The 18066-nt window shown below is 43.4% G+C and overlaps 1 protein-coding gene across 4 annotated transcripts in view; it reads left to right on the top strand.

Moving 5' to 3' along the window:
• Nucleotides 1-18066, top strand: part of CTNNA2 (catenin alpha 2) — a 512597-nt gene that overhangs the window by 476937 nt on the left and 17594 nt on the right. For 3 of the 4 annotated variants that reach the window (XM_088660663.1, XM_035103044.3, XM_035103047.3), the window contains 2 exons: nucleotides 2741-2875; nucleotides 16572-16715. In XM_088660663.1, the coding sequence (XP_088516789.1) occupies nucleotides 2741-2875; nucleotides 16572-16715 (279 nt within the window). The remainder of the gene's footprint in view (nucleotides 1-2740; nucleotides 2876-16571; nucleotides 16716-18066) is intronic. The other variant, XM_035103046.3, reaches the window with a different exon arrangement.

The following is an 18066-nucleotide window of genomic DNA, read 5'->3' as shown; positions in this document are numbered from 1 at the left end:
CTTATTTTCGGGAAAACAGGGTATATAGAATCATAGAATTGTAGAGTTGGAAGGTCCAACTACCTACAATTCGGGAATCACAGCTAAAGAATCCCTCACAGATGGCCATCTAGACGCCTGAACTCTCCCATTCCTAATTGTGAGTGATTTAGAAAGAAATTAGAGCAGCTATTGGGCAGGGACAGCAGAAAAGACTATTGGAGGCATAACTCCTATTTAAAATCACCCAGGGTTACTTGTCCTTCTTTTGAGTCTGAGACGTTTTATGGAAGTTTTGAGACCTCTGTGCAATGTAAACTTTTTATGGACTGTTGCATTTTTAATTACTGTTCTAAAGAGGGAGAGAGATCGAGAGATCGTAAGTTTTAATTTGCCGCAATGTGCTTCTGTTGAAACTCTTTCTCAGCTCCCCAGAGAGTTTGTTTTAAAGTTTCTTTCAGATACAAGGGCCTCCAGAGTGGAATAAATATGAGTGTGTTAAATTGTTACTAAGTGGGAAAAGGCTCTCTTTGGGATTCACACTTGAAAGTTATGTTAAGTGTATGTGCGAAAAAGAGATAAGATAAGATATCTTTATTGAGAGAGGGTTTTGTCCAGCCTAATCACGGCGCGCACACACAATGAGAGAAATGTTTCATGGCATTATCATATACGGAATTCTTAAGAGATTAGGCTTCATTACCCCAGGGAATTTTCACAGCATTGTTTTTTATTTATTCATTTGGGAGATGGAAAAATAAAACAGTGCCACTGCTGTTAAGATTGTTCCTCTGTATTCTCTTTTCCTGCCAAGTGTTTATCTTGATGGGAGATCTGCTTCCTCCTCCGCCTTGCCAAGTTCCAGATTGCAATGCAGCTCCCCAGGACTCTTGTGATGCTTCAGTGTGCTGCACATCTATGGGAAAGGCTCAGTGGCAGAAAACCTCAGGTTCAATCCCTGGCCACTCCAGGTGAAAGCCCCCTGGCCAAAGCCCTGAAGAGCTGTGGCCTTACATGCCACAGTTGACAGAACCAGTGATGGGTGGCAGGACCAAGTCCTCTCCTGTGCAAGGATTAGGAAACCTGAGGCCCAGGGCCCAAATGCAGCCCCAAGTCTCTCTATCCGGCCCTCAGGTCTCTCCTCGGGCCACACCCCTCTCCCAGACTACATCTGTAGCCAAATCAGACATCTCAAGGAACGGGCGCAGCTGGTGCACTAGTTTGGTGGGGATGAGGGAGAGGGCCTTCTCAGTGGCTGCTCCCAAACTCTGGAACTCCCTCCCTAGGCTGGCTCCCTCCTTGTTGTCCTTCTGCTGGCAGGTGAAGACCTTCTTATTCCAACAACCTTTGGGGAACTGACTGCTTTTGATGGTGTAATTATCTGTATGTTTTTAATAGATCTTTTATATTTATATATAGGTTAAATTCTATTTCTTAAAAATGTTTTTAAATCAGCAGTGGAGCATATGCCTGCATTGCCCAGGGCGGGCACGCTCCCAAGGGGGGCATGGCGTGGAGGGTTCCCTCCCAGGAGCGGTATAACTGCTCGGATGCCCGGAGTGGCATGCGCGCCCTCCAGCCGGGGGCGGAGTGAGCTGCTCACAGGGGCTGAGTGAGCCGCCCACCCATGACTCCCAAGCCTCCCCCAAGCTGTCAAAATGAAGGGGGGAACCCCACCAGCAAAGCAGCACAGGTCCTCCCCTTACCCCAATGGCTCAGGGTAGGCTTGAGAGTCCCGGGCATGCGGCACACCGAATGTCACCCCCCCTTAGTGAGGGCGCCCAGGGCAGTTTGCCCCCCACCCCCTTCTTACGTCCCTGTTTTTAATGACCCCATGTTTTTAGCTGTTCCTATTTTACCTGTAAGTTGCCTTGAGTCCCTGCCAAGGGAGAAGGTGGGAAATAAATAAATATAACAAGAACTCCTTTCTCCACATGGGCGCTAATATCCTCTTGTCCCTCTTGCCTATCTACTTTAACCACAGATCTGCCAGTCCAATTTGAATTTTGGGTGTTTAATCAGTATTTCAGTTATTGTAATCATCTGCATATTACTCTCCTGTCATAAATTGTTTGTTTGTTCTAAGCCTGTGCCGTGGTTAATTCCCACTTGGATAAGTGTCATTTGTCCTGTGGGGTGCACTATGGCTGTCAGCCCAGGTACCAAACTTATCTTCTTCGTGGACATGTTCTTGGGGTTGCTCTTGCAATTCAGAACATAAGCTCCCCCCCCCAAAAAAAACCCTACAGTTGGAAACGAGACATAGAAAGGTATGATTTCACAAATTTATAGAAAAGTTGTTGGGACCCAGAAGTGATGTGACAAAATGGCTTTGCTCTGTCCTTATGAAATGTCTGTGGGCCTGAAAGCACCTCTTTTCAACGTAGTCCTTACTGCACCATTTAAAAAAAAATGTGTATTATGCAACAGTAAAACCTTAGGTTCAGTGCAAATGGAGCCGTGTCCTAAGGAAATGGCTACAGAAATTACTCTACTTTACAGCTCATCAGGTAACTGACAAACAGTTCTGGTGGTGTTTCCTCCCCTCCCCTCTTCTGCCTGTGGGTCCCTTTGTGTCTTTAAATCACCATCTTGAGCTATGCGAGAGAATCATCCCTTGTTAAATATGTAGCCAAAGGGTTAAGCAGAACAAATGCCTCTAATATGCTGTTGGCAAACCTGCCCATTCTTCCCTGTATACTAGGCATATAAACCAAAGCCAATCAATTACATGCTGTTTATCTCTTTTCTTTATCTACAGTGTCCCGATTCAGCCTGTAAGCAAGATCTCTTAGCGTACCTGCAGCGCATTGCCCTGTACTGTCACCAGCTTAATATCTGTAGCAAGGTGAAGGCAGAAGTTCAGAACCTGGGAGGAGAACTGATTGTCTCGGGGGTAAGCCAGCTTCTGAATCTTGTCGTTGGCATGTCCTGTTTGCAAGTGAATTTCCAGTCCTTCCCCTGCCATCTCCCCAATTTGGGGGTGGGGCATGCTTTGAAGAAGCAAAATACGTCAGCTGATCATATGCGAGTTTCTTGCTATTCTTTTCTTTTTTTAAAAAAAATGTTATCACCCTTTTATTTAGTTATTTGATTTATTTAGAGCATTTGTACCCTGCTCTTCAGCCAAAAAAGCTCCCAGAGCAGCTTGCATGAAATCAAAGCAAGACGCTCCCTGCCCGCAGGCTTACATTCTAATAAATGAATGAAAAGACAACACACAAGGGAAAAGGAAGGAAGAGGAAAATAAAACTCAGGTGCCAATTTCTAGACAGTTGATCCTGTATTGACCAGCTGGCATAGTTCAGAGGCAGGAAGTGCCCAATGGAGCTGGCCCTCCAGCTCAGCATATGCAACGAACCCTGCATCTTATCTCTCCCACTGAGGCAGCCTGATGAAATTTCTGCCCCCAGATGACAGCCGAAGGAAGGGTGGTGTTGGTGGAGCTGGCCTGTTGCAGCATAGCCGATGGAGCAAGTTCTGCTTCTCAGCTCTCCCTGTGCTGGAATGGTTGTCCCTAAATGATAACCATTGTTATTCAAGACTTTAAAGCTTTGATCTGCTATCAATAATGCATTGTATTTTGCAAAGGCAGGTGGACCAAGAGAGGAAGAGTCCTGTTCTTGTTATGCACCCTTAGATAATCTGAGATGGGGAGCACAGGTGCCTTTAACCCTATGCATGCCAGTCTGAACTTCAGCAAAGGCCTCGTGAGTCATTTAATGTTCCACAGTTACTCATCATTGACCTGTGCTCAGTGTGCAGCAGTGAGCAACCAAGGCACAGAATCAATGGGCATGTACACTGTTCTGGAGGCCAAAGGAGCTTGAAGACTGACAGCTGCCAAGCCCTGCTCTATGGTGCCTTGCAGAACTGCTTGATCTCCTCCCTTCTGCTTCACCTGTTAAAAATTAGCCACCTTTCCAGAAGAAACGTAATTCAGGAAGCCCTTGCCTAGCCATGAAAATAATAATTAATTGAGACTTTTTAATACTGGCTCCTTGGAAATCCATTTCCTTTTGTGAGCCATAGTAATTTCCCTCCTCTGAGCAGAAATCTGTTCTGCTCTGTGTCAAGGGCAAATTTATTGTTAAAGTGGGGAGGGGGCAGGTCATAGGTTTGCACTCACTCAGGCCCCAGTGAATAACTGGGCTGAGCAAATAAAAGCCACCCATACAAAATACGCTTTTAAGTTTAAAAACCAGCTTTAGAACATTCACAAAAGATGTTCTTTTGGGACGCCTGTACAAGAGCTTCTTGGCAAAACAAACCCTCTCCCCTCCAAGGAAAGCCACGAACTTTTAATCCTTTGGACGACCTGAAAAGTGTGTAGAAATCCTTTTTCTTTTTTAAAAAAAACCAACACAAATAAAATAAACTTCCCATGTGACCAGAATAAATTTAACTGATTCAGCCATACAGGCAGGGTCAATCATGTTAGGACAAAGCACTAATATGTGCTTGTTTCGTATTTTAAATTTATTTGTTAAAGTATGCATACGATATCACATAGTATCATGCAGCAACATATACAATAAGACACAATAAAAACAGTATAAGATGCTGAAAATGGCTGGCTGATCAAAAACCCCAACCTTTACATAGGCCTGTGTACATAAATAGATCTTCAAGAGATGCCTGAAAAGTCAAAAGTGAGATGTCTGCCCCATTTCTTCTGGAAGCATAGGAGCCATGATACCAAATGCCCGAGGCCACCGTGATGCAGGGAAAACTAGCAGCAACCCTCCAGATGGTCTCAGGATTGAGCTGAGATATAAGAACTTAGGTGGTCCTTTAGATATTCTGGACCACAGCTGTTTAGGGCCTTTGTGTATTAATGCCAGCCTTTCCCCATAACAGAAATCCTCTTCCCAGTTTAGTCAACAAAGATGAAGATAGGGACTCATTAGCTACTGGGATCAAGAGGGGGCAGGGATCACATTTAGCCCCTACAGGCCCCCTGAAATGTTTGCAATGCTTCTCTGCATTGCGCAGAGTGCCCAGAACACCCTCACCCGGCTCCCTGCAATATAGCAGCCCTCTGTTCACACATGTGTGTGTACACGTATGAAACAATATATATTTTGCTAGTATGCACTACGTGTTGGTTTTGCAAAGGCAGAGTAAGGATTTTACTGTTTTGTTTCTTTATTTTGGCTGGGTGCCCCCACCCCTGCCAGAATAATTGTGGCGAAAACTCCCATTTGATATCCTGCAACAGGGGCTACTGGAAATGTCCTGCTTTTCATCCTCTCTTCCAAATTGGCGCTGTCTCTTGATACACATGCAGCGTGTTGTAATTATTATTATTATTATTTTAAGTCTTGATGTTCTTAACAGCTGTGGGAACACCCCTCTCCCTTCCTCCTTTATATCTATCTCATTGCAACAGGCTTAGATCTTCCTCCTTTCTACCTGCTGGCATAACAGGATCTGCTTCCCATCCTCATTAATTATTATCACTTCCACCCGCCTCTAACCAGGCTCTCAACTCAGCACGTGCATCAGCTTGGCTGTTGTGCTTTTTTCGTTTCTGTCTTCTTCGCTCTCGTTATCTCTGGAGGAAGCTGGCATTGGGCTGCAGCTCGGATAGTAGCCTTTGCGTTCGTTGTTGTTGGCATACCATCACATGCTGTAAAACCAAAGCAGCCAAACTGCTTGACTTCTCCATTCCCAGTTTGGTAGTCTTTAGCATCTGTTGCTTCTGAACTTTCATCACCACTGTCTTTATATATTTTATTTTCTCTCTCTCTCTCTCTTTCTCTTCCATTCAGCCATAATCCTTGGCAATGCTAGCACCATTATCCTTGTGAATAGTTTGCCTTTGGCATTGCCATTTATCAATTTGTGTTGGAAGCCAAACTCCAAACCCAGAGATCACTGGTATTGACTTCACTTGATCTTTCCACTGTGAAATTTGTACAGGAAGATTTGCCTGCTTTTTTGTCCTCCCTTTTTTTTAGGTGGGGGGTATCATTATGTCTCTATCTCCATTTATTATTTGAAAAACATGAGCACGATACCTTTCTGGCAGATGCTTCAAAGTGCTGGGTACTGTATGCTCCAAGACTATCCAGAGATCTGGATTCCAGCTTCACTTCATCTGTAGTCTCCTTGCCCACTTCCTGCTTTCTGCTTCCATCTTGTTCTTCATTCTCTCTTGGATAGCCAATTGCAAATAAACTGCATTTTATTTGCATAAAATGGAAAAAAAATTTCTCTGGAATCTGCATACAGTACAGTGCTCATGACACCTCCCAAATGATGGTTGAAAAACCCCATGTAATGTTTTGACGTGTGTGACCCAGTCCCTTATGGCCTCGGGTTGGAAAAACAGTTACCTAGAAAAAGACTAATACGCATGTATTGTTGTCAGATGGTGTTCATGCTGAGATCTGGGGTGCTTGGTGTTTGCTGTGCCCTTGAGGCCGGAGAACTGTAGAAATACTTAACATGGTTTGTGCAAAGTCAGTCTCCGCCCCCCCCCCCCTAGCATTTTCTTTATCCTTTAGGATCTTCATTAAGGATCCAGTACGGGTGAGATGGGAATATGACCTCTCCAGGAATTTTCATTAAGCAACAAATAATAGAAATGAAACGTGACTTGATATTGTTATTGGGAAATTGTTACAATAATAAATGAGAGCTTCAATGGAGTCACACGCCCCCTCGCCGATTGGAGCCCTTTTTATACATTTTGTTGGGTACAAACAAAAGCATGGAAAGGGGCTATTGGAATCATGCCTTGCCTCCAAGCTCCACATATTCAAAGGTAGAAACTGCACATTAGACAAATATGTATCCTGGAATGTAAGCATCTTCAATATTACAAAGGCATTCAGGCAAATGCACCCAGACTTCATGTAAATGGTGAACTTGATCATCCCCTTGGTGCTTTCCTTTTTGTAACAAAATGAACATCTGAGAAAGAGTTGCGGATGAGCTGACGTACTTGGGTCTAGCATTGCTAATGATGTCACTCAATGTAGGAAATCTCAGTATATTAATTTTATGAGTTTTTCCTATTTGATTGGATAGCTAAATTTATGTCTGTTTTCATAGCAATAATGCAATAGTTCTGAAGGGGTGGGGGGCAGTAAACTTTCATTGTTTTTAGATGATGCACACATATACACAGCAGCAGACATCAACTTTAAAAGAGATTTTCTCCTCTGCTTGTTCTAAGAGAGTGCCTGTCAACCACCGTTGCTTTGTAAGTTCTGATTAATTGAGCAAACTTGCAACCTTATTTGCGATGGGAGGGGGAATCAACTTTTTGGGTGGTTTGCGATGACAAGCTCTTAATGAAATACTTGTGGGAAACAGTTTGGGTCTCTAAAAGTTGACCTTGCTCTAGTGAGTAGGAGGAGGAGGAGTGGAAGGCTGATTACAAAACGTTGGGGACACTTTGAGACATGGGATACTGGACTGGATGAACTTTGTTCCAGCAAGACAATTATTTTGCTTTTAGGCTATACCTGTGTTCTGGTATCTGAACTCATGAAGGGTTAAAACAAGGATGCTGGCAGATGTGCACATGCAAACCCCAACCTCAACATCAATGAACAGGGGTTGGCAAGGTTTACCTCACCTGGGGTGGTTCACTCCAGCGGACATCCCTCTGTGGGCTGGATTGCGCCGATTTCTGGTGCCTGCGTCTGTGCAGACACAATTTCTGGTGCTGCGGAAGTGAGCCCCCGCACTGTGCTGCGCCGGTTTAGCGTAGCGCATGGTGACTCGCCAAGCAGACTGCTTGGTTCGGGGGTGACTCACTGGCCAGTTAAATGACCCCTGTGGGCTGCTTGTGGCCCATGGGCCTTAGGTTGCCAAGCCCTGTCCATGACATTCCAGAAATTCAGATTTTTTGTGTGTGTAATTTGTGCACCACTCTCAAAATAAAAAATGTTCAACTGAATGCATGTTAGATAGCAAACAGGAACTCTGACTAAACAGGGTTTCTGGTTATGGTGTCAGTTTCTAAACGCATTGAATCATATATCCTTTGAAAGCCCCTTTAGGCCATTGTGCAATTGCATTAGGAAATGCTATACAGAGCACGATTATATCTTGCATGCATTTAACTACCACACACATGATTTCTACCACACACAGCTGAACGCTCCTGGTTGAAATCCTGCATGTTAACCGCAAGTAAGGCAGAGAGCTTAAAAACTATTTTTCCCGCAGCATAGAAGAGCTTTTAATCTCTGCCCTGCTTGGGAACAAGGTACCCTCCCCGCGCCAGCTGCAGAAACCCTGGGATGCTTGTGAGAGGGTGGTTCCAGGGGTTCGAGTACACATACTTTTGCGTATATGCGGAACCCTTGGAACCGACCTCTGTGTAGGATGTGTATAGTATATACTGTATATAGTCTGATTTATTAAAATGTATATATATATATATATATATATATATATATATATATATATATATATATAGGGGGGGGTGACCTAGTTGTACTCACCTAGAGTCAAGACTGAGCTAAAAATGATGAACTGACAAGAGCATCACAGCATTATAAATCAGATTGTCAACAAGTTCAGCCTTCTTTTATTGTTTGTTTGTTTATATATTTATTTTAGGATTTATAAAGCGCTTCTACACTCACAGACTATCTGAGTGGTGTACAAACTAGAATATAAACATAATACAGATCATTAAACAGTATTAAAAAAATAAATACCCACAAGAATTAAGGACCTAGAAAATTTGCCGAATTTGGGGAATAATATACAAAATATAGGCGTGGAAGAAAAGAATTTGGTTTTATTGAACTCTGAGGGGCTGGAGAGGATCAGCAAGAGTACTGCATACAGTCATACCTCGGTTTAAGTACACCTCGGTTTGAGTACTTTCAGTTTAAGTGCTCCATGGACCCGTCTAGAATGGATTAATCCACTTTCCATTACTTTCAGTGGGAAAGTTCGCTTCAGGTTAAGTACGCTTCAGGTTAAGTACAGACTTCTAGAACCAATTACACTCATACTTTGGGTTAAGTATGCTTCAAGTTGAGTACTCGGTGGACCCGTCTGGAACGGATTAATCCACTTTCCATTACTTTCAATGGGAAAGTTTGCTTCAGGTTAAGTATGCTTCAGGTTAAGTACAGACTTCCAGAACCAATTGTGTACTTAAACCGAGGTACCACTGTATAGGTTATTGAATAAAATCTGCCTTGGAGAACATTATGGTTTCTCTTTTAAAAACAATATATCAGCATTTATCCTCCTCCTTGCTATGTTTGGCAGAAGCAACACTGAGACTAAGGAGGAGGAAGCTGGCAGCCAAGACTCCCTTCTAGATGGGTTGTAGGTAAGAAGGCAAGCAGCTGAGAATCAAGGCAGAGGTTAGTTGGGCCTTAGTGGACCATCTTCCACTGGCAAACCCTCTCTAGCACCTGTCAAGTAGGCTCCTTGAAAGTGGGCTTCCACTTTGCTTATCTTCAAGGATGGAGAAGGACAAAAGTGGTTGGATCAGATGCTCAATATGAACACCTTTTGAGCCTTTTGCAAATGTTGCAGACTTGATCCTTTTTCAAGTTGAACTACAGGATCCGTAGTTCATTGGGCCTGAGGTCTACCAAGTGACAGCTATATTGCACCGACTTTTTAATATTAGGCAATCCACAAAGGTGAAGAGAAAAGGCAATGAAGAGGGTAGAGAAGTGGATGCATATCACACCAACATGCACTTTTCAAGTCAATTCAGGCACATTTCATCAGTCAGGCGGGGGGTTGTTTCTTCGCGTAATTCCATCTCCGTGTTCAGGATCATGAGGAGTAGGTAGGGATGGGAGGACCTGCCAATTTCAGTTGCTCATTTTCTCATTTTTCCAATCTTAGGTTCAGTTTTCCACATTTCTGCAACATTTTTTTTCTCAAATCATCCTGAATATTCATCAGCATTTTCATGCGGATTTCTCCCAGTAAGCCATTTTATGTACACAGGTTTAACTAATGTATACAATTTGGAAGCAGTTTCTCCTAGCATAATTCATATTGTCGTTGTTATTTTCACTAGTGCATTTCTTTTTATGCACACTTCCCCCCTAATGTAATGCATTTTTATAAACATTGGTTGGAGAACCGCACTGCAAAATTCAGAGAAGTTCAGATTTCAAAGGATGGCTAGGTTTCTGTTGCCTTGTTGTTTCAGAAAGTGTGGATTTAATGGACTCCCCCTTAAATGCAAACTGAATCCAAAATCTCCCCATCCCTAATGAGGAGAAATGTACTGAGCAAACTGGCAGAATGATCCATTCTGTAGCAATTCATGTGATTGGAAACATCCCCAAAGCATTGTTGCGTTTTGCAGAAATTGCCATGGAACAAATGACATATGGGAAATGAGCACTAACTATCCACGTTGGTCGCTTAAGCCCTTGGATAAAAAGGCCTCTGCAGTTTAGGTGGTGTCTTGTGTTATCAGTTTATGGCAGATGTGAAAGTAATCTTGCTGAAATGAGCACAAAAGGACCTGGGGGATACTACTGCTGCACATGAGATGGTGTTGAATGTTGTTAAAAGAGGAACTAATTATTACCACCCTGTATGCTATGCAAATATGCTGATCTGTCATTGGAAGAGATGGGAGACAGTGGTGTATTTAAGCTACCTGCTCAGAGCCCAGCAAAATCCAGAGGTATGGTGCGAATTCCCAGCCCACATCTTTCACCATTTTCCGATTCAATAAAATGTTTAGGATTTGCTTTGTCTTTGCATGATGAAAAAGAGGAACAACAAAGCCTAATCTTCTGGAAAGAGGAAAAAAACACACATTTTCAGTGGAAAGGAAACCATCTGTGTCCTGAATTTTATCACTTGTCTTCCATAGGGTATGATGCTTATTCGCTTTCCTTAAGTGGGACACACCTTCTTTTTCCTTAAACGCAACTGTACAATAGTTACTCTTTTCAAGTCAATGGTATCTGCCTATTTCTTATGTTCTTTGAAGAATTGCCATAAATTCTACATGCCTTACATGCTGTGAGTCCTTATTCACTGGCCTGCCTACTTCCATCCCTCCAAAACCTGCCCATTCTTATACAGCTTTAGCTAAAAAGTTATTTCGTGTGCAATCAGCACAGAACAAATTGATTACCTGTTACTCATTTAGATTCAATGCACCAAAATACACATGGATCTAAGATTACTACAGCCTTCCTATGAAGTGCATCTCTTCATCCGTTTCCCTTAATAGTTTTCCATTTAAAATTGCTTGCACACAGAGGGATGTATCTATTTCCATTCTATGTCTACTTGCTATCTGATAAAACTTTCCTGTTGCTTGTAAATTTGATTACTCATTGATATAACCCTGTGCGCTGTTCCCTATCTTTGAAATTTATGATGTCTTCCAAATATTCTAGTTATTTTGTTTCACATTTGACTTGTCAGGCAGCCAAACATTCCCTTTCTCTCTCTCTCTCTCTCTCTCTCTCTCTCTCTCTCTCTCTCTCTCTCTCTCTCTTCATTAAATCCTACCCTCTAGCCTTCCTACGATGTTTAAAATCTATCTTGTGTCTCAACAAATCATGTTTCCAGTATTGAGGAACCCAAGGCAGATTGTCAACTCTAGCCTTATCAGTACTAACCAGTACTGAAGCATCTTCAGATCGTCTCCAATCAGTTTACAGTACTGTATCAAACTCTTATTCATTATAATCTAAGAAGGATCCTGTTGCCAGTTAGACAAGTTTTCTTTAACATCAATAGAATGCCAGGCATCAAAACATAGAAGTGAGCAGAGCAGAGGTAGAAGCAGAGGCAGGGACTTGATAAAGATTCTATTTGGGGGGGGGGCAAGTTAGTGGTGCCACCAAAATTGCTATTTCCCAGCTCAGAAATATGAATCTCACCAACTCATAATGCAAAGTGAGCATTAAATTTGTTCAACTCTAGTATAAAAATTTTGTGCATGCCCATCGCGTCCCGCATCTAATTTTAGCCTAAGTTTGGGACACTAGTTAGTGCTGACGTAGAGCTAAGGAGATGCTCCTAAGAGGGAATTTTTATGGCAGTCGGTAAAACTAGTGTGCAGCTGCAGAATTTGTCTGACCAAATTCTGAGGAACTTCCTAAGTAAAGACTAAGTAAAGGCTTTTAGTATAGTTTCTGCTAGAGGCAAACTCTGGCCCTCCAGGTGTTTGAGACTACAATTTCAATCATCCCTGACCACTGGTTCTGTTAGCTAGGGATGATGGGAATTGTAGTCCCAAACATCTGGAGGGCCGGAGTTTGCCTATGCCTGCTCTAGCCAATCTGGTGCCCTTCAGGGGTGGTGGGAGTCCACCTCCCATTGCCTGAACCAGGCTGCCCAGTAGTTTGAGATGGTGTGAAGTGCAGATCAACAATATCTGGAAGTTCCCACATTGTCTGCTCCTGTGGTGGCCTATGTTTTAATGGCCTCTTCAGTACGTAGCATTAAGACACTAGACCACAAAGGTCTTGGTTCTCAGATGCCTTGATGTTCAATGCAAAGTACTATGCTGAACATGGATGTTCCAAGAATGGAAATCACACCACTGAAGTGGGAGGAAGACCAAATTGTTTCAATAAGAGCAAGACCAGCATTTGACCCCTTTTAATTTAAGATCACTATACCCCATAGAATACAGTGACTTTCCCCCTCCCCCTCCCCACCTTTTAGGACTAGGCAATATAGATTAATTATGCAAATGCCAAAGTTGAACCTCTCCCCTCCCTGCACCTCCATTCTCCCCTTAATATTAGATACAGTTTGTAAATACATTTTAATGATTAATAATCAATTGCACAAATCTGAATATATGGCCTAATTCATTTGTCTTGTATCCTTCGTTTGGCACTGAGTCCTTGCAGCCTCAGTTCCTTTCCAAGACTCAATATGACTGTTTCAGTAATCCTGCAGAATCTGCAGGGATTAATGACTGGTCAAAGCTCCATTCCAAGTACTTTTGCAATGCATATATGATCTCAGCAGCCCATTATATTTCTGTGTTTTGGAGTTTTAAGATTTACTATGCAAGCTAAGTCAAATAGGTAAAAAAAAAAAAACAGCCGCAGGCAATAGAAATACTAAATTTAGTTTGGATGAAGATAACAAAATAATTAAACTACTGGGAAAATATAAATAGGGATGTATTAACAGGATGCATTAAAAGGAAAAATCAATCCAACAGTCACTCTCTGAGGTTGGCTAATTTTCTGAAGATTATACCTTAATTTATTGGCCTTCCCTGGATAGGTACAGGCTGCAAGCCCCAAGATTGAATGCTCATTTATTTAGTTAGGTTTAAAATAATAATAATAATAATAATAATAATAATAATAATAATAATAATACTGCCCTTCATTAAATACATCCGAGACCAGTTCACAATCTAAAGACGTAGTCCTAAAGCCAGCCAAAGTCAAGCTAAGAGGCTGTTGGATGCAGCAGAAATGCTGCAACACTGGAGGAGAGGGAGAATTGCCAGCAGGAATGCATTTACATTGCCAAAGCCCCCTAGTACATTACTTGTAGGTAAAGGCTATCAATACCTGCTTGCCACAATGCTTATGTTCCTCCTCCACTGTCGGAGGCATTATGCCTTTGAATAATACCAGTTACTGGGAACCACAAGTAGGAAGAACGTTATTGCGATCAGACCCTGTTTTCAGGGTCATCTGTTTGGCCACTGCAAGAACACGGCACTGGAGTAGATAGGCCCTTGGCCAGATCCACCATAGCTTCTCTTACGTCATAGATGTCCAACCAGCATTGTAGGGGGAAGCAGGGCATTGTGGTGATAACCAAGGAACCATAAAATCCCAATCCCCTCATTTCCCCAACAAGTTCCCTAAGGAGTCATCAACTGCTGCTCAACTGGCATCGTCAATCCCCTCCCATTGACTGCAAGGGACGGGGAGAGAATGGCGAAGGAAAAGACCAGGAAAAGCCACTCCCACACTCCCCTGGGGCTGTGAGCTGGCAGGGCTTTGGAAGTGGCAGTAGCTGCCATGGAAGTCCTACCCCCTCTAACAATGGGATTTCCCTATGATAGAAATGAAACAGAATGAAATGCATGGCATTGCAATTGAAACAAAGCATTCACCAGCGCAGCAGGCAAATCAGTGGTACCATTATAGTTTTAAACATCATTCATTCCTAACCCAGTGCAGGGGTAGCGAGTGTGGTGCCTTCTGCATTTTGCTTAACTCCCACCTGTCCCAGTCAAACATGGCCGGTGCTCAGGGATGATGGGACCTGGAGTCCAGCAATATCTGAAAGGCACCATGTTGTCTGCCCCTGCCTTAGTGGAGATTTGATCATTGGTGCTGTGCTGGGCAAGTCAAAGAAAGCATAAAAATGTGGAAGGGAGCAGGATTCAAGTGATATTGCCAAATTAAATACCATGGATAGCATAAATGAAAATAATAGGAGGCTGCAGGGCTCCAGGAATTTAGCAGAATTGGCTATTTTTATTTTTATTTTTGAAATGAAACTCGGTGCTGGCCATGTTCTGCTGTCATGATAAACAATGTTTTATTGTGACATGTACTTGCTGAAGCCAGCATTAAGCCTGCATGCACCCCCATCGCCGCCTCCTGTGCATTCAGGAGGAGGACTTTGGAAGCTGTTATTTATTTATTTTAACCAACCACAGCTTCCTGATTCCATCCACATTAGTTGAGAAACAGATTCTTGCGACTGTCACCCCAAACCCTTCCCTACCCTGGTAATGTCAGTTATTTAGACACTGCGCTTGGATGCTACTCAGAGCATAGATGGAGAAACTCGCTTCACACATGTGTTCTAGTTTCTTTTGAAGGTAGTCAAATTTCCCTTCTGTCTGTCAGGAACTGCATATTTCTTGGGGGAGATGCATTTTCGTTTTAGTAAGGTGTCACTGGGCCTAACTGCTAGACTGAAAAGAGTGATCACCTTGGTATCATTTTGCTGACACCTCCTGGACATTTCAGGTGTGCTTTGTAAATTCGGTGTCTACCATTCACTTGCTCCCTCAGCACAGACTATCAGCATTCACACCTCAGTTTTAGAAAAATGCCCAGCAACCACGTTAGGGGAGGTAGTAAATAGCACAGAGAATAAAAATGTTCTGTCACTTGCAGTTAAAGTCCTGCAGTGGAGGATATGGCTCTCAATGGTTACTACCTACAGTGACTATGTTCTGCCTCCACTGTAAGAGGCACTATGCCTCTGAACATTTTTGGGAATGGCAGGTGGGTAGAGTGCTGATCTCTGGGACCTGGGTGGCACTGTGGTCTAAACCACAGAGCCTAGGGCTTGCCGATCAGAAGTTCGGCGGTTCGAATCCCCATGATGGGGTGAGCTCCCATTGCTCGGTCCTTGCTCCTGCCAACCTAGCAGTTTGAAGGCACATCAAAGTGCAAGTAGATAAATAGAAGGGAAGGTAAACGGTGTTTCCGTGTGCTGCTCTGGTTCGCCAGAAGCGGCTTAGTCATGCTGGCCACATGACCCGGAAGATGTACGCTGGCTCCCTCGGCCAGTAAAGCGAGACGAGCGCCGCAACCCCAAAGTCGTTCGCGACTGGGCTTAACAGTCAGGGGTCGCTTTACCTTTAGCTTTAGAGCGCTGATCTACCCAGGATAAACTTTTGCACCTTGCATGGGCATCTGACTGGTGGCCACTGTGAGAAAGAATGCTGGACTAGATGGGCCTTTGGCCTGATCCTGCAGGTCTCTTCTTACCTTCCCAGGTATTTGAGAAGGCCACTTCATGCCCCTTATCCCTCACCTACAGAACGTATTCCGCTCTGATACCCAGACATATAAGGCTCAGGAAAAGCAAGTCCGTTCCTTATTTAAGTTCAAGATAGAAACCATGCCAATAATATACTTTTATTTAAAAACAAACAAACACCTTTCTACTACAAAGTTAGCAACCTTGAGATCACTGTGCCACAAGTGATCTAGAAAACAGACCCCATATGGCATTCCTAGATAGCAGGAAGGCCTGGCTCCTGCCTGCCTGTTCAATGTTATGCTGGTTTAACTTTCCCCTTGTTAAACAGACTAAGCCCAAGGCATGAAGGGATTGCATAAAGTGCAGCATTCTCCGACCTTACGCCCCCAGATGTTGTTGGACTACAACTGCCATCATTCACAGATCCAGCTCAACCAGTGGTCAGGGTCAATGGAATTTGTAGTCCAACAACATTTAGGGGCCCAGGATGTTGAGGAATCCTGCTACAGTATGTGCCAGAGCGACATCATCTCCTGTGGCCCGAATGGTTGACAGCTGCTGTTCTGGGATGTTTTCTTGGCCAGCCACACAGAACCAGCCTTTAACTGGTTCGCCCCCAATCAGTTTTAGGCCCTAAATCTTGCCCTGCCTGCAACCTGTACTGTTGTTTGGTTTTACCTGTGCTGAGGGAGCAAGTGAGAGGGATAACAAATCAGGGTTCCTCGTCGCCAAAGAGTCCTTGGCTACTTTGTCGAGCTTAGCTCTTTCAGCATACATTCCCCTCTCCCCCTCAAATCCCCAGCCCCAGCCCCACTTCTCCCCCTCACCCCCTACTCTGCAATAGGGCGCAATATTTCTCTTGCTCTCTCTCTCACTCTCTCTTTTCTGTATCTCTCGGAAATCAGACTGGAGTTCAAAGCACTTTCAATACCTTTTATGAGGTAGAGTGTGATGTCATAGATGGGGGCAGGGCTAGTCAACTTTCTACCCACCTATCCACCTGTGCTGAGGGAGCTACGCTTGCAAACGGAGGCGGTGACTCTTCCATGGTGAGTAACCTCGCTTCTAATCTCTATGCTTTTCCATGTGAGCTTAAGTGGTTTTGATTGTGGGAGGCGCTGCCCCTTTAAGCGGGATTGGTACAGTAACGTCACTTTCTGCGCTCAACAGGAACAGGAAGGAAGCTTTAGCCTGCTCATTTCCCAGTGTTCCCAACCTAAAAACTGCAAGAGGAAATAATCCAAAACTTGGCTAAGGGTGGCAGGATCTGTCAATTTTGGTTTTCTCTGTTTCTCATTTCCCCCCATCTTAAATTCAGTTCTCCATATTTCTGCAGCAATTTGAGTTTATTTTTTAAAATGCTCATGAAAATTCTTCAACATTTTAGTGCAAATTTCTCCTGGGGAAAAAATGCATATTTTTATGCAGTCTCGACTGCTGTACACATTTATGGAAGCAATTTCCCTGAATTGAATGCACCTTTTCATGTTATGTTCACTAACACTGTCATTCTTACGTGCCCTTCCCCTAATATACACATTGTTTGGTTACAGAACTGTGTAAGTGCAGATTTTGAAGAACAGCTGCATTTTGGTTTGTATGACGTGCGAATTTCATAATTTCCCCTTGAAACTGGAACTGAATTGAATTCCTCTCCCATCTCTCATCTTGGCTATGGAAAAGCAAAGATTCTCTGCAAGTTTAATTCTTTGCCTTTCTGTGGGAGAGCACCAGAATTCTGTGCACTCGTTTTTGCTATTATTCACAGCCAATGGCTGAAGTACTGCTTATATCTGTTTGGTTGCCCTATGACTAAATCCAAAAAGCAGCTTGCCCCAGAAACTATATGGAGAGGTGAGAAATTGTGAGGGACAGTAACAGATACATTGAACATGCCTTTTCTGACCAGCTGACTGTACCTGATTGCAAGCCATCTCTAGACATACAGTTGCCATCAAATTTTATTAAATCAAAATTTTGGCACAGGTGTAGAGGGTGCTTCTTGAGCAGTTTTTAAGAGATGTTTTGCTAAGACCTGAAATGTATCATGGGTGTGATTGGGTCTGTCATCCTTAGGCCACTGACAAGTTTCACCTAAAGATTCTTGCTCAGCCAAAACATTAGAAGAATTTTGAGGGAAGCAAAACATTTTAATAAGAGCTCCAAACTTTCTCTGTTTTTGTGTGTGTTCGTCTGCAGATTCCTAGTATCCATGGTGATGACAGTGGAGTGGGGTGGGCAAGGGGGTGAGACAACACTGCAGTCAATGAATTGGACTGCGCCACCTCTGCCAGCTCATTTGGGTTGGCAGCAAGATGTGTAAAGCTGGCATTTGGTGGGTGTGCTGTGCACTGATTGAGAACCTTTGACGTGACATTTGAAACCCAGCGTATCCAGAAG

This window comes from Zootoca vivipara, chromosome Z1 (assembly GCF_965207765.1).
Source record: "Zootoca vivipara chromosome Z1, rZooViv2.hap1.1, whole genome shotgun sequence".
Taxonomy (NCBI): domain Eukaryota; kingdom Metazoa; phylum Chordata; class Lepidosauria; order Squamata; family Lacertidae; genus Zootoca; species Zootoca vivipara.
This window is presented reverse-complemented; position numbering and strand designations above follow the sequence as displayed.